This window comes from Populus nigra, chromosome 9, assembly GCF_951802175.1.
Source record: "Populus nigra chromosome 9, ddPopNigr1.1, whole genome shotgun sequence".
Lineage (NCBI taxonomy): Eukaryota > Viridiplantae > Streptophyta > Magnoliopsida > Malpighiales > Salicaceae > Populus > Populus nigra.
In genome coordinates this window covers 14,606,335-14,627,637 of record NC_084860.1, presented here as the reverse complement: position 1 = coordinate 14,627,637, position 21,303 = coordinate 14,606,335, and the positions used below count along the sequence as shown (strand labels likewise).

At 33.1% G+C, this 21,303-nt stretch overlaps 3 protein-coding genes and 1 long non-coding RNA gene across 4 annotated transcripts; all 4 read left to right on the top strand.

Moving 5' to 3' along the window:
• Positions 1 to 2,215: 2,215 nt before the first annotated feature.
• Positions 2,216 to 5,803, top strand: LOC133703796 (G-type lectin S-receptor-like serine/threonine-protein kinase At4g27290). The gene is made up of 7 exons (XM_062128477.1): positions 2,216 to 3,599; positions 3,750 to 3,890; positions 4,110 to 4,267; positions 4,369 to 4,579; positions 4,744 to 4,981; positions 5,056 to 5,206; positions 5,291 to 5,803. Exons 1-7 carry the CDS (start codon positions 2,231 to 2,233, stop codon positions 5,594 to 5,596), a joined length of 2,574 nt encoding a protein of 857 aa, XP_061984461.1. The 5' UTR covers positions 2,216 to 2,230; the 3' UTR covers positions 5,597 to 5,803.
• Positions 5,804 to 7,473: 1,670 nt separating this feature from the next.
• On the top strand, positions 7,474 to 9,414 carry LOC133703801 (uncharacterized). Its single transcript, XR_009843945.1, has 3 exons — positions 7,474 to 7,576; positions 8,508 to 8,587; positions 9,180 to 9,414. It is a non-coding gene; the product is annotated as an uncharacterized LOC133703801 (long non-coding RNA).
• Positions 9,415 to 12,162: 2,748 nt separating this feature from the next.
• LOC133703797 (G-type lectin S-receptor-like serine/threonine-protein kinase At4g27290) lies at positions 12,163 to 16,244 on the top strand. The gene is made up of 7 exons (XM_062128478.1): positions 12,163 to 13,549; positions 14,145 to 14,285; positions 14,470 to 14,624; positions 14,900 to 15,110; positions 15,192 to 15,429; positions 15,504 to 15,654; positions 15,735 to 16,244. Exons 1-7 carry the CDS (start codon positions 12,217 to 12,219, stop codon positions 16,038 to 16,040), a joined length of 2,535 nt encoding a protein of 844 aa, XP_061984462.1. The 5' UTR covers positions 12,163 to 12,216; the 3' UTR covers positions 16,041 to 16,244.
• Positions 16,245 to 20,001: 3,757 nt separating this feature from the next.
• Positions 20,002 to 20,622, top strand: LOC133702782 (secreted RxLR effector protein 161-like). The gene has a single exon (XM_062127099.1). It carries the CDS (start codon positions 20,002 to 20,004, stop codon positions 20,620 to 20,622), a length of 621 nt encoding a protein of 206 aa, XP_061983083.1.
• Positions 20,623 to 21,303: the final 681 nt, after the last annotated feature.

Sequence of the window (21,303 nt, the reverse complement as noted above, 5' to 3'; positions counted from 1 at the left end):
GTTACATTAGCGTGGAGATCGCACCAATGAAATGAAAAGTCCATGTGAGCAACAACGTAAATGAATTGTAGATCGTGCATCTAATAAGTAGTATAAGTCAAGGGCGGAGCTAAGAATTTTTTCCTATCCTGAGCTATTAAATAAATATATAAATTTTTTTAAAGATAAATTATTAACTCATGTACATGAATTTTTAAAGTTAGTAATAAAGTTTTAATTCAAATACACAATCCAAAATATTAAAAGATAAATTTGAAAGTATATAAAATTAAAGTGAAAGTAAAAATAAACTTACTATTAAAGTTGTATCCTTCAATGTTTTGTGGAATATAATTCATCTATAATCGAATCTGAATCGATATTGTAACAACCTCTCAACTTGGATAAAATAACAATCTCATGTCAACTGAAAAACAAAGTAATTAAATTTTTTTTTTCTCTTTCAATTTTCCCTTCCTTCACTTGATTCTTCCTTAGATTAGTATTTTATAAGTTGGATTTTGTAAGTTTATAAGGTTATTTTCTCACTTTTCTTATTTTTTTTCTTAGATTTTGTTTTATATTTTTCCCTTACTTTTCTCTCTTTCTCTCCCGTCTTTTTTTTTCTTTTTTTTTCTATTCTACTTCTGCCCAGTCGACAACATATAAAAGGAAGAAAGAATTGATTTGTTTTATTTTTTAATGGCAAATAATCATTTTACTCTTAATGAGTCGTTTTGCTTTTATTTGATTTTTATTTTAGCACTACTAAACTCTGTTCATCTTAAAATTTTAATTAAATTTTATTCAATATATTTTAAGATCCCTCATAAAATTTCAGCTCAATCTGATGGTTGGATTGAAAATTACACTCAATAATGTAAAACTGGTCAAATTGTGAGTTTTTTTAATCAAATTTATGAATTTCTTTAAAAATTCTGAAATTTTAACCGAAAATAAAACATTGTATTAAAAGGCTCCACGTAAATTTTTAGAATTTTTTGATACCTTAATTGAGAATTATAATTTGTTTTAATATAAAACTAATAAAAAAATATTAATAAAATCAGGATCTATACTAAAACCTACTCTAGCCCATGCATGCCTCCGCCCTTGGTACAAGTGATACGGACGATAACATCTTTCAGAGTTTATGTTAATAATTGAGATTATGCTAAAGGTATCGAATTCCCTCAAAGTTATTAAAAATATAAAATAATTAAACAAGTATCGTAATAACACCCTATAATTCTCATGTTCTTACTCTTAACCTTTATATTCTACTTACAATATCCTTACATATAAATTCTGGCCAGGCCTCCTCAAAATTTTATAATTTTCTGCCCTCGGATACTTTTGATAAATATTCAATACATTAAGTATGAGAGAATTTAAAATATCTGTTCTTCATGGCTGAAATCATAAAAACATCTCAATCAAGAAGGCTTGTGACTGGGTCAAAAAAGACAACTCGTCTCCTTGTACGTCAAAGTATCTGTAGTTCTGTCATGACTGTCGCAATTGGGACGGATAACAGAGAGACATCAGAAGGTTTCATCAGTAGTTTGAAGGTTAGTCGTCGATTCATTCATCCCCCCTGACCTTCCATAGCACAACTTCACGTTTCAAGTCTAGAAGACTTGGAGGTTTTTGGATGAAGACATCTAAGATTAAATTAGCTCAAGAAATAGCAGCAGCCCATCTCCGAAAAGGCAAAAAACAAATGTCGATTTGGCGTGGAATCCAAGGCGTTGAAAACCCGATTCATATATAAATCACAGTCTATTGCGTGAAATAAGGGGCGTTGAAAACCTTGATCATTGCCATAACCAACACTCTGAATAAGAATCAGAAATCCTAGCAATGAAAGAAAGATGAATGAATGCTGGCTAATTAATTGCATTTGAAGTCAAACAACCAATTAGCTTCTTAAATTTGTATGGCTATTATTGAATGTCAGGTCACAAAATTAATAAATACAAATAAAAATATCAAGAGATCTATCAATAAACTTTTGCTGTATCTATTAGTAAACCAAATAATCTTTCGCTATATTTATTAATAAACACCAACAGAAATATATCTTAATAGTAATGGCATATAAGGTTTGACAAGTCTACTCTTCCAAGTCAAACGGACCATGACAAATCACTGAACAACACTGCATGTCAATATTTGAAAATAAATATAGAAATTGCGTTGTCATCTAGAAATATAGCTTACTAGTTACTAGCGGGTAGTGTACCTCTAAATGGAACTAATTAATATTATCACAATGTTTTTTACATGGAGTTTTTCTACATCTAAGTCTGACTTCGAAATAAAAGATGTGAGCTGCAAAGAAATCATGAGAACAACAATGGATCGCATAGCTCCCATATTTCTCTTTTTATTGTTGATTATTGATACATCCACTGCAATTGACACCATAAACACAACTCAATCCATTAGAGACTGTGATACTATTCTTTCAGCTAATGGAGCCTACGAGTTGGGATTTTTTAGCCCGGGGAATTCTGCAAACCGATACTTGGGGATATGGTATGGCAAAATATCTGTGATGACTGTAGTTTGGGTTGCCAACAGAGAAACCCCACTTAATGATTCATCAGGTGTTTTAAGGCTTACCAACCAAGGAATTCTCGTCCTTTCCAATCGGAACGGGAGCATAGTTTGGTCTTCCGACTCATCGCGACCTGCGACTAATCCAGCCGCTCAACTTTTGGATTCAGGAAACCTTGTTGTGAAGGAGGAGGGTGATGATAACCTGGAAAGCTCCTTGTGGCAGAGTTTTGAACATCCAGGTGATACATTATTGCCTGAAATGAAGCTAGGACGGAATAGAATAACAGGGATGGACTGTTACATTACATCCTGGAAGTCACCGGATGATCCTTCAAGAGGTAATGTTTCAGAAATTCTTGTTCCTTATGGATATCCTGAGATAATTGTGGTGGAGAATTCAATTGTTAAGCACCGGTCTGGACCGTGGAATGGTCTGAGGTTCAGTGGCATGCCTCAATCAAAACCAAATCCTAAATACTCAATTGAATTTGTTTTTAATGAGAAGGAGATATTTTACAGATATCATGTTCTCAGTAAGTCAATGCCTTGGAGGGTCACGGTAACTCAGGGTGGTGATGTCCAGCGCTTCACGTGGATTGAACAAACACGAAGTTGGCTGCTTTATCTCACCTTAAATACCGATAATTGTGAGCATTTTGCACTATGTGGTGCAAATGGTATCTGTAGTATCAACAGCTCTCCAATGTGTGGTTGCTTGAATGGATTTGTACCAAAAGTTCAAAGCGAATGGGAGTTGATGGACTGGTCAAGTGGTTGTGTTAGAAGGACTCCACTGAATTGCTCTGGAGACGGGTTTCAAAAGGTCTCGGCTGTGAAGTTGCCTCAGACAAAAACATCATGGTTTAACAGGAGCATGAATCTTGAAGAGTGCAAGAACACGTGCTTGAATAACTGCAGTTGTACAGCTTATTCAAATTTAGATATCAGGGATGGAGGAAGTGGATGCTTGCTCTGGTTCGATGATCTGCTTGATGTTAGAATACTTGTTGGAAATGAACCAGACATTTATATAAGGATGGCTGCTTCAGAACTAGGTATATAGTTATCATATGAACTGTGATGAAAGGATTCAGATAGCTAATGAAAATTCTCAAGCCATATTAACTAACAAAACACATACACAGCATATTGGCATTACCTATTATTATCTTCTAACTTTAGTTTTTTTACTCCTTGATGTGCAGATAACGGTTATGGTGCGAAGATTGAAACGAAAGCCAATGAGAAGAAAAGGATCATACTAAGCGTTGTGTTGTCTACAGGAATTCTGTTCCTTGGCCTGGCCCTGGTCATTTACGTTTGGAAAAGGCATCAGATGGAAAATAGTATGTTACACTCACATCATGAAATTCTAACCTCTTCTATGCCCCTTCCCCTTTGTTTCCATGTTGTATTGATATAGGCAGTTTAGTTTGTTTTCAAAGTAGAGTTTTAGTAATCCAATCTACGACCAAAAATTGTTAAAGAGATCACTACACTTGATTTTCTTAAGAAATCTGTATTTAGCATAGAACAGAGATCCATTCTTTCTTTTCTTCTGGCAGGAAAAATGACTGGTGTTTCGGGAATAAGTTCAAATAACAAGCACAAGAGCAAAGATCTGGAATTATTGTTGTTTACAATAGATACCTTGGCTTCTGCAACAAATAACTTTTCTCTTAACAATATACTGGGAGAAGGAGGATTCGGAAATGTTTATAAGGTATTAAACTATTACTTGCCATGCAAGTTCTATGCGACATCATATTATGATTCTCCACTTAATCTCAAAGGAAATATAATTTAGTTGCATATGATAATCAGGGGACACTGAAAGATGGACTTGAAATAGCTGTGAAGAGGCTCTCTAAGAGTTCAAGACAAGGCCTCGATGAGTTCAAAAATGAAGTCAGGCATATAGTGAACCTTCAGCACCGGAATCTAGTGAAGCTTCTAGGATGCTGCATTGAAGGAGAGGAAAAGATGTTGATTTACGAGTTCTTGCCTAACAAAAGCTTGGACTTCTTTATTTTTGGTTTGGATCTCTAACCTTTACCGATTTACTTGATCATTTATACTTCATTAATAGTTTCATCATTGTAATGATAATTTAAATAGGATCCAAGTGGTTCTTCGACATGCATTTAAGAATCTGATAAGGACATGGATTGACGTGTGAAAAATATGTAATTGAGACAGATGACACACGGAGCATGCTATTAGATTGGCCTAAGCGTTACAATATTATCATTGGGATTGCTCGTGGACTCCTTTATCTTCACCAAGATTCAAGACTAAGAGTAATTCACAGAGATCTAAAAGCCAGCAATATTTTATTAGATTACAACATGCACCCAAAAATTTCAGACTTCGGGCTGGCGAGAGGTGTAGAAGGAAATGAAACTGAATCCCAAACAAAGAAAGTGGTGGGGACATAGTAAGTGTTTCCAGCATACATAGTTTACTTCCAATTCTGACAGATGCCATCTAACATTCTTTGAATATTTCCAGTGGCTACATATCTCCAGAGTATGCATTCCATGGACTCTACTCATTAAAATCAGATGTCTTCAGCTTTGGTGTATTGGTGTTAGAGATAGTGAGTGGTCACAGGAACAGAGGATTCTACCATCCAGATCACCAACTCAACCTACTTGGACATGTAAGTACTGCCATAAAAAAAACTTAACGTTTTTTTAGTTCCGGGTATGACATCTCATTTTAGTAACATGATTCATCTTAACAGGCTTGGACACTGTTTAATGAAGGCAGGCCACTGGAACTGATTGCGGAATCGATGATTGAAACATGTAATTTATCTGAAGTGCTACGTGTGATTCAAATGGGGCTATTATGCGTGCAAGAAAGTCCTGAAGATAGGCCAAGCATTTCGTATGTGGTTTTGATGCTAGGCAATGAAGATGAATTGCCTCAGCCTAAACAGCCGGGTTATTTTACTGCAAGGGACGTTATTGAAGCGAGTAAACTACCAAGCCACAGCAAACGATATTCAACAAACGAATGCTCGATTTCACTGGTAGAGGCAAGATAGATTAATTTTTGCGTAGACATTCTACATCTTGAAGCTGTAGTTTGCTTCTAATCAAGTCTCACTGACGTTTCCTCTCATCTACTTGGATAGTAGGACAGCGTGTATACTTGTTACATTCGTATGTAGATATAATGTTTAAGTTAGTTGTTTGATCATTGCTTTCTGTATGCATGCATGAAATGTCAGTAATTATTTTCTTAACAAGAATGTCTTCATGTCTTATACTACATTCATTTCTTTTAATGTTTCACTTTCTTGTATTGAAGGCAGGACTTCACCAACATTCTCAGAGATATAGGCTCTTCGATCTAATTCAATTTGTGAGGAAATAGATGGTTTTGATGGGTAACATCGTAACTGGGCTAACCACAAACCAAATCCCACTTAGGTCCCAAGTCATTCTCCTAACTATCCCAGCTGGGTTTGACAGAGGTTTTCTTTGAATAGGATGGTTTTCTTTTGTACGAGAAAGCAAACCATTCTGGTAGTATGCTTCACAGGATTTGCAGAAGCTAAAGCTAGGTATCGCTTCTGATTCTCAATCAGTGCACCCTACCAATTTTGTCCTATTTTCTGCCATACTTTTCCAGAAGTTCTTCCTTTCATTACTGGTACTCTTGATTATTTTCACAGCACGAAACTTGCTGAAAAAATGTTTATTTTAACGCTGTAAAAATAATCCAACAAAGCCAAAAATCTCAAAACTCGCTAGAAATACATAGTTCAGGTCCACAAAGCATCAATGGAGGGGTGGTCTAAGCATCATCTAGATACTCCATAAATAAACCTGAGCCATGTAAACTAAATTGTATGTACTTAATAAAACCAGTCTGAAAATATGTTCTGATTTTTGGTTTCTCACGGTCCGCTGATTAATAGCAGGTTTACCAACTCATAAAATCCAAAAGATGAAGGTCAATTTCAAAGAGTGTATGGGATCAGCATTGAGACTAGCTATAATTTTGGAATTTCGAGGTCCTTAACATGAACAATGAGAATTTCTCCTCTCCAGAAAAAGAGAAAAAAAAAGGGGGGTTTATTTCAGGCACAGATATCCCAAATCTTCATTTTTGTTCCCAAAGGTCATTTCTTACATCTCAATAGCCATTGAAATAACTACTTCCAGGGAAAAAAAAAAAGAATCATGGGATTAACAGAGAATGGCCTTCCCATGCTTCTTTTTTCCTCAGCTTTGTTGCTGATTATAACAATATCTATTGCAGTTGACACCATAAATACAACTCAATCTCTCAGCCATGGTGTCAGCTGCTGGAAGCTTTAAACTGGGATTTTTCACCCCGGGCAGCTCGAAAAACGTATCTATCATGATTGTAGTTTGGGTTGCCAACAGGGAAATCCCCCTCATCAATCCATCAGGTGTGTAAAGATTACTGGTGAGGGAATTCTAGTCCTTCTCAATCACAACCGAATCATCATTCCAGCACATCAGGTCTGATATTTTTGTGTCTACCATTTATCTATAGAAACCAAAGATTCTTGTAGGTGTTTATAATGATTTCTATAATAGGTTAGAAGGATAATACTATATCTGTGCTCGTAGAGATAATGAAGCTTGATCAAAGTATCACTTGATGTATGAAGAAATGACAGTTCGATAACCTTACAATCTTAACAAGAAATCAATCTTCTATAAATGGATCGAAACGAATTCATACGCACAGAGTCTTCTATAAATTGTCACTTAATTTAAAATTCACATTGTGATGTTTTGTATTAAAGGGATTGGAAAATACAATAAAGCCCTTGAAGGTTTAAAGGTTAGAATAAATGAATAAGGGGTATAGTGGTAATTCAACAAAACTTGATAAATATAAATAGAAATAAAAAAAAAAGAAAAAGGAAAGAGAGATCTGAATTTTGAGAGAGAACCGGCAGGAGAGAAAGGGAGAAAGAAGAAGAAGAAGAGAAAAGAGGGGAAAATAAGGGAAAAGGAAGAGATTGGAAGAAATAAGTTTAAAGGTAAGATTTAGGTTGTTAAATGTATAAATATGTGTTAATTAAGCTTTAATTTTAGTTTTGATAAATGTTAGGGTTTTGAAAATTTGTGTTTTGGGTTAATTGATGAATTAATTTGAATGTTATAGGGTTGATTGTTGTGGGTATTTGATTATTTGGTTGATTTTGAGAGATTGAATTGAAAGATGATGATTTTGAGTTATGATTTTGTTTGAATGGTGAAATTGTGTTAGGAATTTGGAGAGAACAGTAGGTTTCTGTTAAAAATTCTGGGTTGGAGGTTGAAGATGACAAAATTTCGGTTTGGTCCCTCAATTTTGGAAAATTACAGTTTAGTCCCTGAACTTTGGAAAATTACAAATTGGTCCCTGGAACCTATTCCGAGAATCTGAACAGAATAACATATGAATTATGGACAGAATTATTGTATAGATAAGAGAATTTAACACTTTCAATTTGGTCCTCCAATTTGACAAAAATTACAATTTGACCCTAAAAGATTTGGTAAAATTCCAGAATGGTCCTTGGAGTGTAATGAGATGATCTGGACAGAAATGAGGACTAATTATGGTCAGAATTTCAGTATATTCATGGATTTATGATAAATTTTAGTTTGGTCCTCCAATTTGACAAAAGTTGCAATTTAACCCTTAAGAATATGATAAATTACAGATTAGTCCCTAGCTGTAATATTACCTTTTTCAGATTGGTTTGATGAATAATTGAGGGTTATTTAGTGAATTATTACCAATTTTATTAATTGTTTTATTATGGATTAGATTTCGGGAAAACCGTTAAATGTTGGGTTTTTAGAAAAGATAACTAGTTAGTTCAAAAACATTTAGGGTTATGGAATACACCCTTAGATAAGTGTATTAAATAGGTTATATATATTCTTTTGAGTCATTCTTAAATATATCTCCTTTATATTTAGATAATCCTGATATTCTACCAGCGGGACGTCAGTAGGATTTTCTTCGATATCAGCTTTGAGTTTTGTTGCTTTCGAGTCAGGTGAGTGGATAATTTTCCATATGCATGAGAAATATTATAAATATTTGATTTGTTAATATGAATTGGATCATGCTTCTTGATAATATATATGTTGATTATTATCCTTATTTTGATAAAGCATGATCAATTATTGAATATGAATTCTTGATATGAACCAACATATATTTTGAATTGACTTCTGAATTGATAGCTCCTCATTTGATTGATGTCATGAGTTGGGTTTTAAGATATGAATATGTTTGTTAGATTATGATTATGAACCTATGGTATGTCAGTTAGAATACCCATGCTAACAGGGTAGTGTTAGTCTTTGTGCACATCGTATCTGAACCCTAGTTGGTCGGGCGAGTCACCAACCTGTGTGGACTGATCATCCCACATTTCGGAGCCTCATGCTCATTGCATTTTGATTTTCTGACGAGTTTTACCATATGATCTTCTTGTTATGGCCAATTTGAGAACACTTCCATAAGAACCTAAAGTCATACTTGTATATATATTTCTCATTGCTGTATTACCTCGTGTGTGTATATTGAACGTTATCTACTCACTGAGTTGTTGAACTCACCCTCTCATTATTTATCCTTTTCAGGCTTATAGCTTGATAGCAGGTCATTTTGTTGGACCTTCAGAACCTGCTTTTTGGTTGTACTTTGTACCTTTCTTTTATGTCTAGTTAGTGCTCCAAAACTCTGAACTTTTATAAACTTTTGTATCAAGACAATTCAATTATATTATGAAATTGATTTTGTTATTAATGCTGCGTTGAACTCTGATTGAGTTAGGATAAGTTTGTGTGTAAGTTTGGGTTCGCATAGGTATGGAACCTTGGAAGGGAACCTTACCTATGTGCCGGTCATGAATCCGGGACTCGGGTCGTGACACACATGCCATATGACACCATCAAAAGTGATAATATCTTTAGAGTAAAAAATATAAAGAAATGAAAAACACTCACATTTAAATTAAGAACACAACCTATAAATCATAGTGATTACATTTTATATAATAGAGTAAAGTATTTCCTTCTATGCATTATAATATATTGTATCATCAAAACAAACATTTAATGAGCAAATAATCAATAAGTTATATATATAATTTTCTAAAACTTATTTTTAAAATAATTTTTGAATTCTCTAGATTTAATGTTTTAAAAAAACAATTAAATATTATATTTGATGTATTTTTAGCGATGTACATCCTTAAAATTATTTATAAGTTCAAAATATTTAATTATTATAAAGGTGAATATATAATATTAAAATTTATTTTATAAATAAGTTTACACACAGAGTCTTATATATACAAAATCTTTATTTTTTCACATAAAAAAACAATTTCAAAATCACCAACAAAAAATTATGAATTTCATTACTTTGTTCACAACATTTTTTTCATAAAAATAAAATAATTTTTCTCTTAAAATTGAAAAATCAAGGTTTTTTTCATATTCAAGGTTTTTTTTCTCAAGAATTTATTCGTTAAAAATCAGCCGAATATTCTATTCAAATTCAGCACCAAAACTCCATCCAACATTCCCTAACCAGATGTCAATGAATTCGAGAAACACAAATACGAAATTTTTTTTGCATAATAATATATGATAAAATATATTTTTCCATTAATTTAACCTTTTTTTATATTCTTCAATGTAAGCTATTAATTTTTTTTTTATCAATAATCATTTTGAAAGCTAAATCACAGAAATTTCTAGTTTTAGCTGCATCAGTATTGTTTAGGAAGTAGAGTAAATTATTTTTGGTGGTTATTGGGAATGTAGGGGGGGAAATAAAAATTGGATCTAGTAAACTTCATTTTCCAGTGACCGGAAATTCCAACAGGTGGTAAATGAATGGCGTGTCGTCCGGCTCGAGGCCAATTTCGTTCCTTTTCTTGTTGTTTTGGGTCAAAAGAGTTTGGAGTGTTTTATTTGAACGACAAGCTTTTTAATTCGATTGAGTTTTATGGATTTGGATTTTATTCTCTTTCATTTTCTATTTTTTCTTGGTTTTATAAATATTTTTATTTTTATTTTCCAGAACCTTTTTCTATCTAATTTATTTATTATTATTTTCAGGAATTTCTCCACTAAAGAATTATATTTAAATAAACATTTTTTTGTTTTTCCATTTTTAGAATACATAATTCCTTTTGTTAATATCACTTGCCTACAATATCAAACACACATAATAATTATATTAAATTTTTTAAAAATATCAAGGTTAAATCCAAAAGTAAAACTCAAAACATATATTTCAATTTCAACCATAAGCTAATATTTATGTAAGAAGTATTCCATATTCATAAGCACACATCATATGGTAAGGGGAAAAAAAGAAGAAAAAAGGGGAAATTCACATCCATCCCAGGTATGCATATATGGCATAAGCAGATTGACTAGCCGCAAGAGTTCAGAGTTTACCGTTTGTTTTTGTTTTTGTTTTTTAAAAATATTTTACAAAAAAATTAATACTTTTTACTTTAAAATAATTTTTTAAAAATCATTTTAATATAAAATATAAATTTTAAAAAATAAAAAATATTATTTTAATATATTTTTAAATAAAAAATATTTTATAAAACAAGTACTATTATAATACAAAATTGACTCTTCAGATGCTCCATCGGTCGAATATATTTAATTATTCCTTGCAGTTTTTTCCCGTTTACAAAATTTGCATATGTGATTTGGTCATGTACATCCCGCTCAGGGACAACAGCATTCAAACAAAGAGGCCGTTTTCTCGCATAAATTTATGTATGTCCACGAAATTTCAATTTTGAAAAAACCAGATTATTTTAGGCGACAATGAAGACTAAATTTTATTTATAAAACTATCTCATGCATGCATCCTTGTACTTATCTAGAAAAACCTAATAAATTTTATTTATTAAATATTAATTTTAAGATTTGAACCCAAGACATAACCTTTTAATATCAAGTCAATCTTGAAGTTACTATCTATTATATATATATATATATATATATATATATATATATATATATATATATATATATATATATATAATGGTAGTTTACAAAGAAGTTTAAGATGTCTAGGAACACGGTCTAAACAATATTTTATATAAAAAAATAATTTTTATTTAAAATTATATATGTTTTATAATTTTAAATTGTTTTATGCATTGATATTAAAAATAATTTTTTTAAAGAATTTTTTTAATATATTTTTAAATAAAAAATTACTCTTAAAAACAATATTACCATACTCCTAAATACGCCAAAAACTACTCGAACGAAGTTCACAAAGATATATACAACTCCTCAGGACTCAAAAGAAAGGCAATTTCAATGACTATTAAGAAAGCATTCACGTTTTGTTAGTATTGAAAGAAGAAAAGTGTTCGAATAGGCTAATCATACAACTCACAGAAGACATTTGAAACTTCAGTAATGGCGGCATTGTTAGTAGAGAATGAGAACGCACACGGGGGGTCAAATTGTCGTCATCCGATAGTCTTGTTTACCTATTATCATTCAGAAGATGGGAAGTCCATTTCAGAGACCATAGAGCAAAACATTGAAAAATAATAGAAATTTTGGACATATCATTATTCTAATTCATCACTTGCTCACCAAAAATCAAAGTAAAAGAAGGCAAGAAATGAAAGTTTATTCAAGCATTACCATGACAAAGTTCACTGCAGCAAAAATTATGAATGCATGTGTAGATAGCACTTCTGCGCTTCTTTACATCTCTATTTTGTTGCTGATCATTAAAATATCCACTGCAATTGACACCATAAATACAACTCAATCTATCAGAGATATCGATGGAGACAGCATGGTCTCTGCTTATGGGAGCTTTAAAATGGGATTTTTCAGCCCAGGCAGCTCCAAAAACCGATACTTGGGTATATGGTTCAACAAGGTATCCGTCATGACTGTAGTTTGGGTTGCCAACAGGGAAATCCCCCTCACCAATTCATCAGGTGTGTTAAGGGTTACTGGCGAGGGACTTCTAGTCCTTCTCAATCACAACGAGAGCATCATTTGGTCTTCCAACGCCTCTAGGTCTGCAAGATTTCCAGTAGCACAGCTTTTGGATTCAGGGAATCTTGTTGTCAAAGAAGAGGATGATAATGACCTGGAAAACTCCTTGTGGCAAAGTTTCGATTATCCATGTGATACACTCCTGGCAGGGATGAAGATGGGAAGGAATTCAATAACAGGCTTTGATCGGCACTTGACATCGTGGAAGACAACTGACGATCCATCTAGAGGTAACTTTACTTTCAGATTTGATCCTAGTGGATATCCTGAGCAAATTCTGACAGAGAATTCAATTCGGCGGTATCGGTCTGGACCCTGGAATGGCCTGCGTTTTGGTGGTCCTCAATTACGGCCAAACCCTGTATACAAATACGAGTTTGTTTTTAATGACAAGGAGATATTTTACAGATACCAGCTTCTTAACAATTCAATTCTTTCAAGGCTAGTGCTAACTCAAACTGGGGACGTCCGGCGTTTAACATGGACCGATGAAACAGGCATCTGGGCGTTTTACCTTACACTAATTGTTGATGATTGTAACCGATATGCATTGTGTGGTGCATATGGGAGCTGTGATATTAACAACTCCCCAGCATGTGGTTGCTTGAAAGGATTTCTACCGAAAGTTCCAAGAACTTGGGACATGATGAACTGGTCAGATGGTTGTGCTAGAAGGACTCCACTAAACTGCACAGGAGATGTGTTTCAAAGGTATTCTGGCGTAAAGCTGCCAGAGACGAGAAAATCGTGGTTTAATAAGAGCATGAATCTTGAGCAATGCAAGAGCTTGTGTATGAAGAACTGCTCATGTACAGCTTATGCAAATCTGGACATCAGGGAAGGAGGAAGTGGGTGCCTGCTATGGTTCAGTGACTTGATTGATATTAGACAATTTAATGATAACGGGCAGGACATTTATATAAGGATGGCTGCATCAGAACAAGGTATGAAGTTATCTATGACCTGAAAAAACAATCTCTAATTCTGGGATTGTAATAACATTAAAATTTAATTCATGTATAAAGGAGATTAGCCACAAGATAACTGATGTGAAAGGTTAGAAAAAAAGCAACATGCAAGTGAAGCAAATTTTCTTGCTTTCTTTAACATCCTTAAATCAGGGAATTGAAATTTATAACAGGCCATAGGTATGTGGAAGCATGTCTTTGTTGATGCTAGTTGGTCTACATCGCGTAAATACTTAGCACTAAATTCATAGGGTATAAGAGAACTTGAGACAATAAAGATGAATGGGTAAACATATCATCTGGCAACATGATGGACCGATTTACTTTACAAAAGTGGTAATTGTAACTTCTAAAAACCTCAAGTAGTATTAAAATCATGCAGTTTCCATGGAGGTCCATCCTGATTGCTAAAACATTCAGTGACACTGTTTATTGTGAATTCAGTAGATAACTGAATTACTGAACTGGTATCTATACTATACTAACCAACCAAAAAATAAAATAGTGATTGGCTGTACTTTTATATTGTTGATCTTTAACTGCCAGTTTTCTGCCAACTGCCTTGTTTCAGATCACAATGATGAAGAGGGGACTAAATCCAATAAAACGAAACATACGAGGATCATAGTGATCTCTGTGGTATCAGCAGGAATGCTGCTTCTAGGCATAGTCTTGGTTCTACTTGTTCGGAAAAAGAAGCAGCAGAAGGGCAGTAAGTTGTTCAATCTAAAGAATTAACTATTTCCCCTGCCCACTGCAATTTTCTACAATTAACTTTGATCTGTAGTAATCTGAGTGACAAATCACAATCATTATTATATTTGAAATGACAATGAAATGTGTGTACATCATAAAATAGAGATCGGTTACCTTTTTATTCCTACTCTACTTTTTAGGAAAAGTGACAGGTATTCTGGAAGGAAGGAGAGATGATACCTGCAAGGAGGATCCAGAACTTCAGCTGTTTGATTTGGGTACAATTACTTGTGTCACCAATAACTTTTCTCTTACCAATAAACTAGGAGAAGGGGGTTTCGGACCTGTTTATAAGGTAATGATATATCAAGTAATCATGCAATTTATTGATGGGCAATGAGATTCATAAAAGAAACTCCAGGCCACCATAGTAGTTCGCTGGTACTAGTCATCTCAAATCTATTTGATAGATTGAATTTACCCTTTCTTACAGATGAAAAAGCAATTGCTTACAAAGTGTTCCAAATTTTTATCAGTTCAAACAAATGCAAGTAACATGCAGTATTAAGCAAATTCTCAAATTTTACATACTAACTGACTTTGCTAATTGCAAGGTATGATTATTTACAGGGAATACTAGAAGATGGACAAGAAATAGCTGTGAAGAGGCTCTCAAAGAGCTCAAGACAAGGACTTGATGAGTTCAAGAATGAGGTCATGCATATTGCAAAACTTCAACACCGGAATCTGGTTAAGCTTTTGGGATGCTGCATGGAAGCAGATGAAAGGATGTTGATTTACGAGTTCATGCCTAAAAAAAGCTTGGACATCTTTATTTTTGGTTTGAAACTCTGCATACCATTACAAAGTTAATTAGACTTTCTTTTGTATATGCTTACTGACTTGAGCAAAAATTTCACAGATCGAACACATAGCGCACTACTGGACTGGCCACAGCGCTATCACATTATCAACGGGATTGCTCGTGGACTTCTTTATCTTCACCAAGATTCACGACTAAGAATAATCCACAGAGATTTGAAAGCCAGCAATATCTTATTAGATAACACCATGAACCCAAAAATTTCAGACTTTGGCCTCGCTAGAAGTTTTGGAGAAAATGAAACTGAAGCCAACACAAAAAGGGTGGTGGGAACATAGTAAGTACCTCCGGCATTTACAGTTTATGGCCATTACTAGCAAATGTGATTTAACATCCAATGTTTGCCTGCAGTGGCTACATATCACCTGAGTACGCAATTGATGGGATCTACTCAGTAAAATCTGATGTCTTCAGCTTTGGTGTATTGGTGCTAGAGATTGTGAATGGGAACAGGAATAGAGGATTCTGTCACCCAGACCACAACCTCAACCTTCTTGGCCATGTAAGTTTCAAAAAAAGTTGAAACATTTTCTATATTCTACCTACCGAATCTTTTTCCTAAAACATGATTTTATCCATCAGGCATGGAGACTATATACAGAAGGCAGGTCTTCTGAACTAATTACTGAACCAATAGCAGAATCATGCAATTTATCAGAAGCGCTTCGTTCAATTCATGTGGGTCTATTATGCGTACAATGCCATCCAAATGATAGGCCAAGCATGTCATCTGTGGTTTTAATGTTGAGTGGTGAAGGTAAATTGCCTCAGCCAAAACAACCAGGTTTCTTTACTGAAAGGACTTTGGTTGAAGCAAATTCTTCATCAATAAAGAACACATCATGTTCAGTCAATGATTCCACCATAACCCTATTAGAGGCAAGATAGAAACTTTTTTCTTTTTTTTGTCACTGGTATATTTTGTTTCTTGTCATCTTCACAGAAACTTTTGTTCTTTTTAGGCTCATTCGTCTCTGCTATTTGTATAGATTATTGGGTCTATGTACGAAAACGACAGTTAGATACTTTTGTTAGCAACATGAACTTGGAGTAATAAATGAAATCTAAAGATGAAGAGCTTCAAGTTATTTACCTTCATGGTGGCACAATTGTAGAGCGAAATCGAATTCCTACCTGGGTTTCCTTTAGGAACCTTAAGTGCTCGTTGTGAGAGACTAAATTGATGTGCTAATGCTTTGTTAAAATGAAGTCTCTTCCAACTCCAAGCAGTGCTTTTCTCGTTGAGGACTTTTGTCGAACACTGGAAGACATCTGTCGGAAGAAAATCAAATGCTTTTTATGGGTTGTATGGAGAAAATGGGCCTGAACGATACTGGGCCTGTAGGCTTTCGCCTCGTTCTATTACGATACATGAGCTTTAAGAGCTCTCTGTATTCGTCTTTTGCATAAAAAAAACCATATTTAATAAACCTTGCATGATTCCAGTGACACCGTTTTATTTAATTGTACTTCATAAAAATTAATTATAGGCTCTAGAATAGAAAAGAATATATAAAAGAAAACTAGAATTTAAATTACAGAAGCAAAATTGATAATTTAGGTGAAGAAAAATATAAAAAATTCTATATAATTTGTGCTGAAAAATGAACCCGAAATACTCTTTTATAACCCCATTTTATTAAGAATTTTAGAAACCAAAATGGATGGAATTCCCTCTTCTATCAACTTTCTGTTCAAGTTTAGAGAAAAATTCTTTTGGATGAAAACTAATAAGATTCTATTATTCATGGGCAAGCAAAAATTTAAGTTGAGAAAAAAATAATTTTTTATAACCCAAAATATTATTTTATAATAAATCAAAACTTAAGCCTAAATCCCGAGTGGAAGTCGAGCAACGCATGTGAGTTTAAACTCAAATTCCACTTTGTTTAGATTTTTTTTCTTTAAAAACTTGAGCACTGTTTGGGGCTAATTTTAACTTCTTACTTTCCCATTATATAAACAATAAAGAAAGCTTTTTTTTTTTTTAATGTGGGATACAAGTTCTTAAAGGGTTATGAGTTTCTCCAAAACATACTAATTAAAAAAAAATTAGATCAATTTCTCGTTCACCTATCATTTATTTAAATCATGTTAATATTCTACGTTAAGGTTTATGTTAGAAATTAATTTCTATTAAAATTTTAACCTTAAAAATAATGAATCATACTTTTAATTTAACTTCAAATATGCTCATTAATTATACTTCAAACAAAATTCCCAACATCCCCTCTCTATTCGTTCTCCATTTTCTTTCTTACTCTCATAATCTATCAACCAACACAAGATTATCTTAGAAGATAAAAAAGAAAAGTATCTTCTTTCTTACCTTTTTTCTTTACAATTTTTTGAAGTTTTTTTTTTAAATATGAAGGTTGATTATTTTGTTATGATATTATTTTGTATTTTTGTCATTTTGTTATTGTTATAATAATATAGCGACTAACCTTGTATTTGGTGATGATAAAAATATTTTGGTTCTTTTCAACTTTTTGCTTATTTAGGATATTATTGTTTTGCATAAATCTCGCAAATTTGTATTTTGTGTATTGTTTTTCATTTAATTTAATGAGAAAAATCAATTCATTGATAATGATATGGGAAAATAAACACATGATTTCTTAATTACATTAATTCTATTTAATTTCAGATTTTTATGTTTGAGTTTTTTTATATATTTTTACAATAAGAAATTTAAAAGGTTTTCTAATTTAATATTTTTCGAAAATTAAAATATGAAAGAAAAAATATTTTACCTTTGTATATATTCTGTCATAAATGTTGTATAAAATACTTCAACTATTTTTCTGGCAGGAAAACGTATATAAAAAGTCAAAAGAAGTAATTTTCTTACAAAAATTATCCAGCTCATAAGCAATCCATCCTTTTATATATTCATCAAGTGATGAATGAAGACATAATGAACTTGAATTTTGACCTATATATATAGTCTGTTCATATCAATCTTTGTACCAAGGCCAATCATGCAGAGGATCTTTCGGATTCAAGGCTGGTGAGGAGTAATGATAAAATAATAAAAAAAAAATTATCAGAGATTTCCCGATGTAATGGCATCTCTTCTGTCCCCACTACAAGCCATTATTTCCTACAAGGAGCCTTCCCACTTCACTTTACATTCATCCTTTCTCGACGATGCCCCAGCATTTTCTGCATAATGGGGCATATTCAACAATGCTTGCTCTGTGTGTGTGTGTGTGTGTGTATATATATATATATAATGGCTAAATTGTTAATTGTTGAGTCTAATATTTTTAAGCAAAAAATGTTTCACATGGAAACTTGGTTTGTCAAGAAAAAAAAGAAGTAAATAAATAAATACGTACATATCCACACAAATACAAATTAAAAATACCAAGTTGCCAACCACGGCGGCGTCACCCTTGACTGCTTTATTTAGTTTAAGCATATCTCACGAGCTCAGCCCGCCTCTCTACGACAATCAGATTTTAAATATTTAATATTTCATTCTTTTAGGGAGGTTTGGTATTCAGTTTCAATTTATTTTCTTATTTTAAATTATTTTTTTAGTATGATATTAAAAATAAAATTTAAAAAACAAAAAATATTATTATTTTAATAAAAAATAATCATTCTCATACTTGCAGACATCCCATTTCTTCTCTTCGTGGTCGCTGTGGAAGTGGCTATTTCGAGCAACAACTTGATTGACTAAAAGGAAGAAGATAAGCAATAACTGCCCATTGCAGTATTGCACAATAATTATCAGCTATCGCCATCGAGTCAATGCTGGTGGCACACTAGGAGGGGAGAGGAGAGTTTTTTTTTTTTTTTTTTAACCTTAGCACAGTTAATTTCACGAGGTGCAATGATGGAAATTTTTTTAGCCTTTTAAGTCCCTCCCAACATGAAAAAACACCAAATTAGTTTTCTAATTCTTTCGATGTCCAACCCATCTTCGATCACAATTCACAATCCAATTTTATAATTAAACACAATGATTCACCTAACATAATATTTTATTAAAATTAAACTAAATACATGTTTATTCATAATTCTTTTAATATTATATCATATAATCTAACTACATCTAAAAATTATTATAACTCATTTTTTACACGATGTGTATTGTTACTTCCGGTAACTAAAAATATCTTATTAGGGTATCTTTAGATTCTTTTTGGTGTCTACTCTATATAACGGTAATGGGTATAGAAAACAGAACTCTGGTTTAGCTCTAGCAGCCGTTTCTTGTTTCTTTTTCTTCTTTCTTTCCTCCCTATCCCTTGATTTTTATGCCTTGCTATGCAATATTTCAAATCATGTGCCAAACTTTTTTTTGTTTTCAATTTAGTCCCTGATCTTTTGGTTAATATTTGTTTTATTTGAAATAACTTATGAAAATCAAAATTTATTTCAATTTCATCCTCATTTGATTTTTTTTTATTTGTCAGATTTGATACTCATCTTTTAATTGTTATTTATGTCATCTGAAATAATTTTTATAATTTAATTTTTTTGGCAATTCACCCTCGGTCATTTATTTTACATCCTTCGTTTTATCCCTTGTTTGTTTTTTTTTTTTAATTTGGTTGGGTTATTAGGGTCCTTATGTTTTTCTTCTTTATTAAATAACTTTTTTCAAAAGAAATTTTATTCTTGAATTAAATAGAATATATTAATTGAATATAGTTGGATACTCACTTTATTGTGTTTTGTTATATTTGCTTTTCTAGGGCATTGCTCTAGTGAATCATGCATTTTCTTTTAATGTCGGGTGTTTTTTCTAGGTATTGAAGTCTCTTACCATGACAATTCTATACATCTCAACCAAACAAAATACATTTCTGATTTACTGCACAGAACAGAAATGTTTAACACCAAGCCTGTCAAAACTCCTGGGGTTGTTAGACAAAATTTATCTAAATTTGATGGTGAGCCTATGGAAGATCCTTTTGGTTATCGCAGTGTAGTGGGAGCTCTACAATATCTCACAATTACTCGACCTGACATCGCCTTCGCTGTTAATAAAGCATGTCAGTTTATGCAACAACCAACTTCAGCACATTGGCTCTCTGTCAAACGCATTCTTCGATACCTACATGGAACTATGCATGATGGCTTACTCATAAGTTCCTCAAATCAGTTGACAATTGAAGGGTTCACCGATGCTGATTGGGGAGCTCAACCTGATGATCGGGGAAGTGCCAGTGGCTACCTCATTTATCTAGGGGGTAATCTAATTTCTTGGTCCTCTACCAAGCAAAAATTAGTCTCTCGCAGCAGTGCCGAATCAGAGTATAGGGGACTTGTTCTGGCTACTGCAGAAATTATTTGGATTCAAGCCTTGATGCACGAACTATGTGTTCCTACCCCTGTTGTCCCTATACTCTGGTATGACAACATTAGTGCCTATCATATGGCCAAACATTCTATGTTTCACGCACGAACAAAACACATAGAAATTGATCTACACTTCATTCGTGATTAGGTTCTATAAGGGAAAATAGAATTACAATTCATTCCCACTGAAGACTAGCCTGCCGATCTCCTAACTAAACATCTTACAAGCTCAAGGTTCTTGTTTCTTAAAACACAGTTGTGCCTCGTTCCAAGACCCTTTCACTTGCGGGGGGATGATAAACCAGTGATAGAAGAAGAAGGATTGATTACATGAAGGAATAGTTACAGAGCTGAAGAAGAAAGAAGGATTGGTTAAGCTGAAGAAGAAAGAAGGATTAGTTACGTTAGGATTGCTCTTAATTATTATAACTACCTGTAACAGAATTGTAACTAATCCTAACCACTTTATAACTACCAGCAACAGTTATAATAACTGTCATGACAGTTACAATCTTTAACTATATATATGCATGCGTATATACAAATGAAGTAATGAGAAAAATATAATCTTCAGAAAAGAAGAATTTTCCAATTTCTATATTGGTATCAGAGCTTCTTTGAAAGAGAAACTTCTTTCCCTCTTCGAAAAAAACAAAACTACCGATGGAATGTCCGACGGACATACAGACAGATAAGCGCGCCAATAAAAAAAATTTCCCGCCACCAAGTTACCGACAGAATATTCCGTCTGTAAAATTCAATGGTAATTCAGTTGGTGATTCCGTCGGTAAGTGTGGCACAGGCCCGTAAATTTTTTTCAACTCTCTGT